At 40.3% G+C, this 12,843-nt stretch overlaps 1 protein-coding gene across 2 annotated transcripts in view; it reads right to left on the reverse strand.

The window, feature by feature from the left end:
* mdga1 (MAM domain containing glycosylphosphatidylinositol anchor 1) overlaps positions 1-12,843 on the reverse strand; it is a 210,525-nt gene that overhangs the window by 38,291 nt on the left and 159,391 nt on the right. For both annotated transcript variants that reach the window (XM_074612095.1, XM_074612086.1), the window contains exons 12-15: positions 6,534-6,714; positions 6,380-6,403; positions 3,579-3,731; positions 2,795-2,956 (exon numbers count right to left, since the gene is read on the reverse strand). In XM_074612095.1, the coding sequence (XP_074468196.1) occupies positions 2,795-2,956; positions 3,579-3,731; positions 6,380-6,403; positions 6,534-6,714 (520 nt within the window). The remainder of the gene's footprint in view (positions 1-2,794; positions 2,957-3,578; positions 3,732-6,379; positions 6,404-6,533; positions 6,715-12,843) is intronic.

Below are 12,843 nucleotides of genomic sequence, written 5' to 3' on the forward strand. Positions count from 1 at the left end.
ATCACAACATCTAACTGATTTGTCAAAACCAGTGGGATAAGAACTATGTATTGCAATGTATGTGTCTCCAGTCCATAGATATTTATATCTACGTGAGTCTCTCTACAGCTTTTTTTGGACAATAATATCTTATATCGTCCTTTTTCTTAAAGCAATATCGTCAGTAGGGAAATTTCAATATCACCCAACCCTAATTGCTAGCATGTCAGCAAACAACTGCCCACTTACACATTGGGAACCCAATAGAAGGAGTATCTCATTAGAGACGTGTTTCTAGCTGTCTGATGAATGTAAGTCCAATATCCACTCACTGGTAGAGGTCCATCTCTGTACTCTATATACACAGTCTTTCATGTCATGGTCAATATCCAAAAATATAATTTCTTAGAGCTTTCACATGTTCTAATCAGCATGCATTGGCTGTATCTAGCTATGCTGTACCTCCAGTTATAAAATGAATCAATACACCTGGACATCAACATGCTTTTATGGTTCTGTGTACTCCTATGTCTATCTAAATAGTCTCACTAAAGAGTGTCACTGCCTGTCTGAGGGTGAGATGATTGTATTCAACTTTTCACTGAATTTGATTTATAACTGAATACTGATTAGGCACTCGGCACTCTAATCAGTGCTGCAATCAGGTGAGAAAAGCAAACAAAGGAAAAAGGGTTCAGCCAATGGCCGGTAGGACTAAGAGTGTACAGCCATGCTAGTGGCTCTGTGAGGCTACACTTGGTTGAATGCTCACATCAGCATGCTAACATGCTTACAATGATAACACAGCATGTTGATGTTTAGCAGGTATAATACTTAGCATGTTTGCTTTGTTTGTTTAGCATGTGAACATGCAAACATTTGCTAACAACTAGGGCTGTCCCGAATACCATTTTTTCAGTGAGAAATATGCAAAGGTATTCAAAACTTCACGCAGCACAGCACAGCACATCACGGCAGGCTGACATGTTGTTCTGTCTGTCTCCATCTCCCGCATTTTGGTGCCCAGGACAGTACTGCTCCCGCACTGCTGTACATGCACTCACCTCTACACGCAGCAAACAGAAATATCCGTCTGAGAATAACTAATCATAATTAATGTTGAATATTATGAACAACGAATAATGTTGTGAGATTATTCCTTATTTCATGGGCTATTTTGGGATTTACACTTTATTATTACATACTTGTAAAAAAAACCCCCGAAGCATTCGAATACTGATTTGAAGGTCGATTACCATGGCAATGGTCAAAGATTCAAAGCATTCGGGTTAGCCCTACACTTAACACAAAGTACAGCTGAGGCTGATGGCAATGAGTTTTGCAGGTATTTGGTCATAAACCAAAGCATTGGACAAAATTTAATTTTGATGATTTTAATGATGGTGCTACAGGAAAAAGTCAGAGGATCAAAGTTATTACAATTCATCCTCTCAGGACCATGAATATGTGTACCAAATTTCATTCTGGCGCTACAGAGACAAGCATCATCAAAGTCAGCAGGATACATCATGTGGGCCCATTCTGTGACAATCCATTGAGTAAATATTGAGATATATCACAGCATCAGTGAAAAATGTGACCTGCTGGTGGCGCTACAGGAAAAGTCACCAGTCATTAGAATGATCCTCTAGGGATCTTATCTGTACATTTCATGGCAATCCATCTGATAGTTGTCCAGATATTTCACTCTGAACCGCAAATGTCAACCTCATAATGGTGCTAGATCAAAGACATTAGGATTCATCCTCGGGGGACCATGAATGTACACAACTTCATAGCAATCCTTTGGATTATTGTTGAGATAATTCAGTCAAGATATTTCCGTTCACCAAACTGGTGGACCAACAAACCGACATTGCCATCCTTAGAGTCATAAAACTAGCATGGCTAAAAACTTTGTGAACTGGAAGCGAATGAGTGAGCTTCTCTGTACCATATATATATATATATATATATATATATATATATATATATATATATATATTAAAACCTCCAACGCATCTTAAACAAAATGACTTTTCTCTCATTCATACAGTTAAGTATACAAAATTATTACATACTCCTTTCTGGGAGTGCACAGGCAAACATTGTGCCCTTCTATACACTATAACATTTTTAGGAGACAGGGCAGGTCAGAATGTAACAAATGTTACAGTGAAGCCTGCATGCTTGGGCTACGGACACATAAATCAACATTGTGTGTGTGTGTGTGTGTGAATAAATGTGGGTGTGCCTTCATGTATTTGCAACTTTTACTATATGTTTGATGTTGGAATTCAAGCCTGTGTATACAGTATGCATGTGTGTGTGTTAAAGTATGTGTGCAGGTGTGTAGGCTACAAGATGTATGCATTCTAGCTGTGTGACAGAGCATATTATGATGAACAGCTCCCCAGAATGACTGATTGTGTCTTGCCACTGCCATAAATCACACACCCACTGCCCCCTTCAGCCACCTCCAAACACACGCTGAGGCACAAGCAGAAACATACAAACAGAACTTTGGTAACAACCTGCCCCCTCTTTCTCTCACTCACACACTCACACACACACACACACACTCACACTCTCACGCACACACACCTACACGTTGTGGATGACAAGCTCTACAAGCGAGGGTCAAGCTCAGAGTTCAGCTTTTGACAGAAGCCCGGCGAAATGAGAATCCCGATAGTGTCGAGTGCCAGCATGCTCTCTTCTGTACATCCACGTGTGTCATTGTGTTTCTATGGAGGTTCTCATGTGGTAGAACACAATGTGCATGTGTATGTTTATAAAGCGCTGTTGTACTCACCAATATGTTTTCCCTTCATGTGGTAGTAGAAAGAGACGCAGTATGGGACTCTGCCGGAGCCCTTGGGGCCCCTGACCGAGGTCACGTTAAAGAGCGGAGAAAGCAGACGAGCCTTGTCCCCCTGAACACGCGGCCGTGATGCTTCAATGTACATGTAGTATCCTGAAACCAACAACAGAGCACGGTATTGTCTCGAATGCAACACAATATGAAATGTGATTATGATGTGCTATAATGCATTGTTCAAAATACAGTCAAAATACAAACTACAGCTACTATACAATAGGGATGTCAAAGTTCACGCGATAATAACGGGTTAACACAAATTCATAGAAAATCTCAGTTTTAAAGCTAGTGAAGATACTGGCATTGTATGAAACTAGAAACCATAAGGAATCCAACCATACTAGCTTGTTGCTAAGGAGCTTAAATAACGCTCCAAACTTATGCTAAATTTTGGCGAGGAAAAACTGTCATGGCATGGTTATGATATGAGCATATGTTTTTATGCTAAATGCAGTACCTGTGAGGGTTTCTGGACAATATTTCTCATTGTTTTGTGTTTCCAATAACAAATATATACATACATTTGTATAAAGCAAACATATTTGCCCACTCCCATGTTGATACGAGTATTAAATACTCGACAAATCTCCCTTTAAGGTACATTTTTAACAGACAAAAAATGTGTGATTAATTTGCGATTAACTATGCACAATCACGGGATTAATAGCGATTAAATATTTTACACAGAGCTGAACCTGTACATAAAATGACTCCTCACCTTCCTTGGTTCCACTGCGGTCGGTCTCGGGGCCGGTATTGGCAGATCGCTTGGGGTTCTGCGTCAGGTGATTCTGTCTCGTCCAGTCAAAGACATCACTCCGGTCTTGAGAGAAACCACAGATCCTGTCATCCTCAAAACCACACACATGGTCTGGGATGTGGGAATGTGGAGAGAAAACATGAGAGGAAAATACATTAGATCAGTAGCAGGTAACATTACAAACTACAGGTGATTTAATCTACTGCTTTTTTCTTCCCATTTTTACTGGGAAATGGCGACAATATAGCTGTATAATAATCTCTGCAATATGCACTTCAAATGTGAAGATCAGACAGCCAGGCAATTACCGACAAAGTGATAAGTGAAGTGAAAGCACAATGTAGGAGGCAGGGTGTATAATGTGAAACTTTAAGTGGATTTCACATATTATGCATATTCTTATGCATGACTCCCACATGCAGAACATTTTAAAGGTAACTATGATTAGGTCAGGCTGTGTCAAATGTGAAAAAGGAAAAAAAATGTAACATAAAAAAACACCTTTATCGAAAGGTTTCACTGTTACAAGAGAAGGCACGTAGCCTGTAGATATTCTGGAGAACAGAAAATACACAGTGGAGCACAAGTATCAGGGGAAGAGCTGTTGACCTACTGAACCCTGTTTACACCAGAGATTGTTTCTTAGTCTGTATTTCAAATAAGACATTTGTTGACCCTTTCCAAGCTGTAAGAAGAAATACTGCTACTACTACTTATAAAAAAATATTGATTAAAGAAGAGTCTTACAACTTCATTGAATGAATAAATAATAATATGATAAATGCATGATCATCCATGATTAATCGCGATTAATTGCACATTTTTCAAATGTTCAAAATGTACCTTAAAGGGAGATTTGATAAGTATTTAATACTCTTATCAACATAGGAGTGGACAAATATAATTGCTTTTGCAAATATATGTATATATTTATGATTGAAAATCAATTAACAACAAAAACTAACATGGCAACAACAGCTGTCAGTGTGTCAGTGTGCTGACACGCTGACTGCATGTGATTATCATAAAGTGGGCATGTCTGTAAAGGGGAGACTCGTGGGTACCCATAGAACCCATTTTCATTCACATATCTTGAGGTCAGAGGTCAAAGGACCCCTTTGAAAATGGCCATGCCAGTTTTTTCTCTCCAAAATTTAGCCTAAGTTTGGAGCGTTATTTCGCTTTTTTCGCGACAAGCCAGTATGACATGGTTGGTATCAATGGATTCTTAGGTTTTCTAGTTTCATATGATGCCAGTATCTTCAAGCTTTAAAACTGAGAGCACTGCAACCTAAAAATCACAAGTTGCGTTAATGCGTAAAAGAAATTAGTGGTGTTAAAACAAATTTGCACTAACCCGTTATTATTGCCCTAATAAATAAGAATGGGAGGTGTATGGATCTTTTATGGTGTATTTCTTATTAAGAAGCATAAACCCAGCAAAAGTGAGACATATCATGTCTGAGAATGAAAATGCATGGATTGTTGCGGAGAACATTTTTCCTGAATGAACCTCTTCAGAATGTGAGACTGATCTTTTCAGTTGTGGAGGGAGTTGGTGTCCTGCATGTTGTGCATAAATTACATTTAAATGCACAGGTAATATCTTTTCCCATCTGACAATCTCATCTGGCTGTTGATTCTTTTTGAATATTTGAATTTGCATCATTCCCACATGACAATCTTTTCCCATCCATACGGAGTCAGATTGTTGCTGTTTGATACTGCCATATACATCGGGAAGGAAACATAAACATTTTGAGAAAGACCTCTGTGAGAGAATTGTCATTATCCCTGATACTGGCGTGTCTTGTTAAGCCAGATAGAGGGGGTTCTCTCTATGGTGTCATCCCCTTCATTAGCCCATCTGGAAGACTCTGCCATTATCAGACACTCACCAAACAAATGAGAATCGAGGCGAGCGAGTACAACGACAGCTATTGAAAAAAACATCCAAGCTGACAGATTCCGTAAAAAGCTTCCCGGACACTCGCACTGTCCGCTGCAGATGCATATGGCTCGCGTTACCCACGAGGATGGCTTGTGTGTGCTTCTTTGTTTCATGGAGCTAATCTATTACTATTCACACCCTGCTCCACTACATGCGCTCCTTTCAATTTGCACTGTTGTTCTCGCAGTCTGTTCCAATCTGCTGTTGTTTTAATTGCCTCACCCTGGCGGAGCCGACTGCCACTCCTGCCAGAAAAATGCAGCGCGTCTCTTAATGAAGAAAATAGACAAGATGCAATTGACTGAGAAAGAGAGAGGGATGGCGAGAGAGGATGAGAGGCAGGGAGTTAGTGCAAGAGAGCGAGACAGAGAGAGAGAGAGAGGGGGCTAACAGAGAGGAAAGGAGGCACATGTTTAAAGCGATATGTAACATAGTTTTAATATAATTTCATCTAGTGATTTTCAAGTATTTTGCCCATAAACCTTTTAACAAAACACTTTGCATTAACCAGTCTCTAATCCTCCAATCATGGCCACTCTTTGATGCCATTTTAAATGTCAGGGACATCAGATGCTTTGCCCTACTCCCTAGCAACAAGTTTTAATCAAGGCCATGGCTGGGTCATGACAAACTTTGCCTTGACAAACGTGTGCTGACATTGCTTGCAGCATACAAGCTAAATTAGCTCGCATCAAAATTCAACGTGCCTTAATATCTTCACCACCCTGTCATCAATCAGGTCACAACAACGAGCTTAACATGTAGAAATGTTGAAGAGCAGAGGATGGTAGTTATGAAAGAATCTCACCTGAAGGCCTTGGATAGGTGTAGGCTGTAAGAAAATAAAAACATTCAGCACAATCCACTTATACATGTTCTGTTCAATGTATATACTGTACATGAAAATGAAAGATGACTTCAGAAAAAGATGTTTGACACAAATAGTTTTAAATGAGACTCACGTTCTGAGTACTGTATGATGCGACTGATGTAGTCCCCGGTGCTGTAGGTGGTGATGGGGGCCAGTCGGACCTCGTAGGACAGAGGGATCCTCAGGTCTGCTATGGTGTGGGACAACAGCACCCCCTTCTCTGGCTCCTTGCCCTTGAGGTCAATCTGCTTCGACAGTATGTTCTGCTTGTTCTAGATTTGTACAGGTGAACACACACACAAGCAGGACAAGATGCAGGCATGTTAAAATGTATGCTCACAGATATGCACAAGCTTGCAAAAAACAGTGCAAAGACAAATAAACACGGTACACAAAAAAAGATGACCATCAGAAAATGCAGCTGTGAAACAGAAACAGTAAGAGTTGGTGTTGTCAATAATGTCAGGCATACAGTCTCATCTTTTCTCCTTTCTTCGTACCATCCTCAACCTCATCTCTACCACTTTATGTTGATATACTCAGTTATTAAAACTCACCCTTAAGGCCTTTACATACAGGGGAGTGTGACGAATAAGCGACACAAAAATGCAAAATACTTGCCTGTGATTATTACGTGTCTAGGGCTTTTATTGTGAAAGGTAAGAACGGGAGGTGTGGATCTGGTCTGCGCTGCAAGGTTGAAAGGAGTAATAAAGTTTGCCGTCTTGGTTCGAACTACGGAGCCTCCGCGATATTGTTTCATAAATATAGCCGCACTCAACCGGTTACGCACAAAGTGATTGGTTGATGCCTTTATTTGTGGTGCGAAAGCTCAGAAAATCAACCTTGGTCCGTAAAAAAAAATGATGTGCTTTTTGACGTGTAATATTTGCGTTCAGTATGCAAGTATTCATGACAAAAATAATAGTTCGAAAAAATATATTGACTTGCAAATTATCACCCAAAAAAAACAACAACAACAAAAAAAAAGTTGCCGTTGTGTAACAGCCTTTAGTAACAACCCAAAGCTCTGGTTCTTCTTCAATCTGGAAGGTTTTCACTGCAATATGAACTGCTCCTACAGTACAACACTGGCAATACACTGTCATTTTATGTAAACAGGCAAACAAAGTCAAACTTGTGTTAAAGATCATATTTTTCCTAGCAAAAATACCGTCTGCTCAGGTGGGATTAAAGCATTCCCTAAATCACTTATCACAGATATTTGCTTTGTGTTGTAGAAGCAACAATCATTTATCTACACACAGCCTATTAATCACTAAATCATCATATTATTTTACTCTTCCATATTTGGGCCTCACATTTCCATTTATTGTCAATGGAATTCGGCATGGGCGTACAGCCAGTTCTGGGCGTATAGCCAGTCAACATACCTCAAGACTTGGACTGTACCTATCTTGGACTGCATACATTTTCAATCTCCTCTTTTCAAAAGAATAATTTGCAGCAATTTCTTTTCACTAAATGCTTTGAAGGCCAGCAAAGCTGCGTTAGTCTCAATGCAAAGGTGGCGTCCAAGCACCAAGGTCTGCTCTCAAAAACACAAGTTGGTCCATTGTGACTGTACTAAGCAGGCTGTGTGATTTCCAATACAATCTATTATTGCCCACTGCTCCATCAACACGGACTCAATACATATTACTGTGATATATATTTCTTTCACTGTACAACTTCCCAACATTAAATCCAAAACAGCTTTTAATACATTGAATTGGCTGTATATTATAGGAAAGAATATGAAAATCATAATGGTTATGATGTTCCAGTCCAGTTGTTGTCTGTTGTTGTAGCATGTGCCAGATTAAAATCCCTCTCGCTCCCACTGCCTTTCTCTTTATACATCCATGGTCTTTCCTTTATCCAGTGCACGAGTATGAATGCCCCTGTTCCTGATTCGCTGGAGAAGTATTGTGTGGCTCGGTCTGAGCCTCTTTGTTTGTTTCCCATTTACAGAGACATTTTCAGTGCACACACAGAACGGACAGGAGGATATATTCTCTGAATTTGACAAATAGTGTATTGGATTAGAATCACTGACTGCACCTTTAAGTTAGGGGTGTTTTTTTGTTAGCGCCACTTTTAATGCTGTGTTATTCCACCCACGGAGAGAAGGATCCATTAGCTGTGTATCTGCCTCTGATCCCAGCTACTTAAAGACCTGACAGTGAGCTCAATCTAATGCATTAGGTCAGCCACTCCACCATAACACCTTAGTACACCCACAGCATGCCATTATCAGGTAATGCATGCAGCAGAAATGTGTGTGTGTATATGTAAGTGTGTGCTTGTGTGTGTATGGTGAATGTCTACAACACAGAGCGGAGACAACGAAAGTTGCCTACAAAAGTTGATAATATATTGGCCAAAAAAGAAGCAACTTTAAAAAGTTATTATAACAATTTGTGTATTCCAATTTTGTGGGATAATTATGCAAAAAAACAACAAAAATAGTAAGAAAAAAAATGCTCAAATGTGCATGCTTACAGTTCTGCTTCTACTCTAATCCAAAGAGTATCAGTATGGCAGTTTGGTAAGTCACAGAGGCACTGATGCATCCCATAGCCATCCCTATAATTGCTACAGTACTGTATGCTCTGACATCGCCACGGTGAAATCTGCTTTTCCTCCTGTCTTTTGACACTCAAGTTGAGGTGTGCTATTCCCATTGGCTGTCTACTCACCACCCCAAATTCAAAATTCAAAAATCATTTCTATTGACAAGACCGTGGTGACTTCTGCCCAGGCTGCAAAGAATTTGGTATGACTCCAATTATTGTGCGAGTCCCACATGGCAGGCAGCCACAGCCCGATCCCTGCACGTGTGTGCTGGGCAACATACTTGGAATAAAATCCTTCCTTCCTCACCAGGCCCCATGCCACTAATGGCTGTTAAATCTTCTTTTCTCCGTGCCAGTCTGGCTGTTCCCATTTTTCAGTTTCTCCAACTTTTCACCCTCTCTTGCCAGTCATGGAATAACCTTCTTACGTCTCGCACAACAGCAGGTACGATTCAATGCAAAACCGAAATTATCCAGATAATCTAATCCACCAACTAACCAATCCAAACATAAACCACATTTTCTCCCAACAATTAATATGCCCTCTTCTCTAATTCACCTTAATTGTTCCAAAGAATCCTCCCATCTCCTTTTTATACCATTTTCCTTTTCCAGGAAACTCTTCTTTTATGATGCTGCTGTGAGCACAACACTATTGCATTATGGGGCATGGCCTTTGCACAGTGCACACACCCGTTTGCTTGTAATGTAGCTGGAGTGATCTAGAAATGTTTGGTTAATCTACTATTGCACCCACTGAGTGTTTAGCGGCATCAGCTAAATGTGAATTCAGAAAGAAGAGACTTAATAAAGGACTTAGTAGCTGTATGTTGTATAACAGGATACTGCATCTTTCAATGAAAAGGCAGCAAAGCGACCTTTTGGGTTAACAGACCATCACATCAAGGAAAGGTCACAGGTTTCGATTTTTCAAACAGCGATGTGTCTTGTTGAAGTTTTCATGAGTAAAGTCCTGGACCCCTAGCTGCTAAGTAGTGTTATCAGGTACATGTACAGGTACATACGTGTAGTATTAGTGCCAATTGTAGCTTTTGGACAAATAACAATTTGGGTGGAAAGGTGTTCACAGGTCACTGTGAATATCAATGTGTCTGTGATAAAACGGAGACAGGGAGAAATGTAAAGAATTATTTTTGGGACAAAATAGAACAAGTAATAAGTTAAATTTCCATCAATTTCTGGGAGCCCACGCTAAATGTGATGACTATCGTGAAAACTGGTATATCAAGTGGTGGAAGACGTCATCAGATCTGGTACTTACGTAAAAGCACCAATACAACAATGTAGAAATAATAGTCCATTACAAGTAAAACGTCCTGCGTTGAAATCCTACTTAAGCTAAAGTGCAGAAGTATTATTAGTAAAATATACTTATAGTATCAAAAGTTAAAGTAAAGTTAATGTCCCGTGAGTGCTAAATGATTGTATTTTACATTATTAGATTCTTGCTTGTTAACGCAAATATCTAATCAGCCAATCACATGGCAGCAACTCAATGCATTTAGGCATGTAGACATGGACAATATGATCTGCTGAAGTTCAAACAAAGCATCAAAATGGGGAAGAAAGGTGATTTAAGTGACTTTGAAGATGGCATGATTATTGGCGCCAGATGGGCTGGTTTGAGTATTTCAGAAACACGTTGATCTACTGGGAATTTCAAACACAACCATCTCTAGTTTTTACAGAGAATGGTCTGAAAAAGAGAAAATATCCAGTGAGCCTTGTTGATGATGGCAGCCAGACTGGTGCGAGCTGATAGAAAGGCAACGGTAACTCAAATAACCAGTCGTTACAACCGAGGTAAGCAGAAGAGCATATCTGAATGCACGACACGTGGAACCTTGAAGCAGACGGGCTACAGCAGCAGAAGCCCAAACCAGGTACCACTCTTGTCAGCTAAGAATAGGAAAGTTAGAGGCTACAATTGGCACGGGCTCTCCAAAATCGGATATTGAATACTGGAAAAACGTTGCCTGGCGGTAGCAGTGTAATGGTGTGGGGGATATTTTCTTGGCACACTTTGGGCCCTTTAGTAAATGCCACGGCCTAACCGAGTACTGTTGCTGACCATGTTAATCCCTTCATGACCACAGTGTACCATCTTCTAATGCCTACTTCCAGCAGGATAACACGTCATGTCACAAAGCTCAAATCATCTCAAACTGGTTTCTTGAACGTCACAATGAATTCACTGTACTCAGATGTCCTCCACAGTCACCAGATCTCAATCCAACAGAGCGCTTTTGGGATGTGGTGGAATGGGAGATTCACATCACGGATGTGCAGCCGACAAATCTGAAGCAATGGCGTGAAACTATCATGTCAATATGGAGCAAAATTTCCTTGTTTAATTTTCCTTGCTCTTCTTGTTCAATCTATGCCACGAAGGCATTAAACATAAAATGGATATAGTCAAGTAAAGTACCTCAAAATTGTACTTCAGTAGAGTTGATGAGTAAAAGTAGTTACCGTCCACCACTGGGTATATTACATCACTCCTGCTGGAATCAACCTTGCATTAACCACATAATGAAAAAGTGCAAATGGCCATTTGTATTAAAAGCTAAAAGGCAGTGGAAGGAAGCAGAGTGGAAAGTTCTGGATGATGCAACCCTGTTAGTGATGGTAATAATCCTAGTATTTGATTAATACAGAACTACTACAGTGCCACTTGTATCGATTTTCTTACTGAATCTGATAAAATTGGAGTTTCTGAGTGCCTCTTTCATTGATGGTGCCTTGCTCAGCACGTTTTTCATTGTTGTCACACACACACACACTAATACTGAAGGCTTCCAGTGGATCTGCATTGTAAGAGATTTGTTCAGATATTTGCTCAGTTTCCACTGACTACATTAACTCATACATTATTATACAGTGTTTAATATTTTGCATGGTAGCAGCTACATAATAATACAATGTATTGTGCCCTTTTAACACCAATTTACGCTCACATTCATCCATACAAACATTTACACACTGCTCATACAGCATATGCATAATTATGTGAAATATAGCAGGAAAGAAAAGCTACGCTCATGTAATATGCATAGAGTGTGTGTTAGAAGGGAGAGACGCGTTAATAATGCTGAGGAGTCGGAGCTTTAGAAGTAAGTAGAATGTGCTTCTTCACGAGTGGACCTAGTCCGTGTACACACACACATGCATACACACACTCGTTTTGGTCGTGGTTACAGTGGGTGGGATATAGACGATAGAAAAAAAATGAACCAGACTAAAAGCATGCACAAACACACACAGGATCAATGAGATGCTGAAGTGTGACTCAGTGGAGTTCAGCTGCTCCCACAGTGCAGGTAAAAGACTCTGTCTCCCTGTCTCTGTCTGCTTTCCTCACTAGGTCAGTGGACAAAATGTGTGTGTTTCCAGGTGTGTGTTTGTGTGTGCCTAAGTGACAGGGAAAGGGCGAGTGGAGAAAGATATACAGCGTGTGGAGAAAGGACCAACAGAAGGAGACAGTCAAAAGTGACCGGAGTGAGTGACTGACATATTTAAAGAGGCAGAGATGTGGTTGGTTGATGGACTGATATGGAAGTCCATTACCTCTCTTGACGTGTGTGTGTGTGTGTGTGTGTGTACCTCACGCTTTCAGGAAGCCAGTGTTTTCAGCTGTGTCTCCATCAGGTTGTCAACAAAGAGACAACAAGGCAAAGAATGTGTGAAAGAGGGTGAGAGCGAAGGAGCAGTCACGAGATAGAAACACAAACACGCGTGTGTGTGTTTAATGTGTGAGAGAAATTAGGACTGACAGCGTGAGAGGAGGCGGTCTCTTCAAAC

This window comes from Sebastes fasciatus, chromosome 2 (genome assembly GCF_043250625.1).
Source record: "Sebastes fasciatus isolate fSebFas1 chromosome 2, fSebFas1.pri, whole genome shotgun sequence".
Classification (NCBI taxonomy): domain Eukaryota; kingdom Metazoa; phylum Chordata; class Actinopteri; order Perciformes; family Sebastidae; genus Sebastes; species Sebastes fasciatus.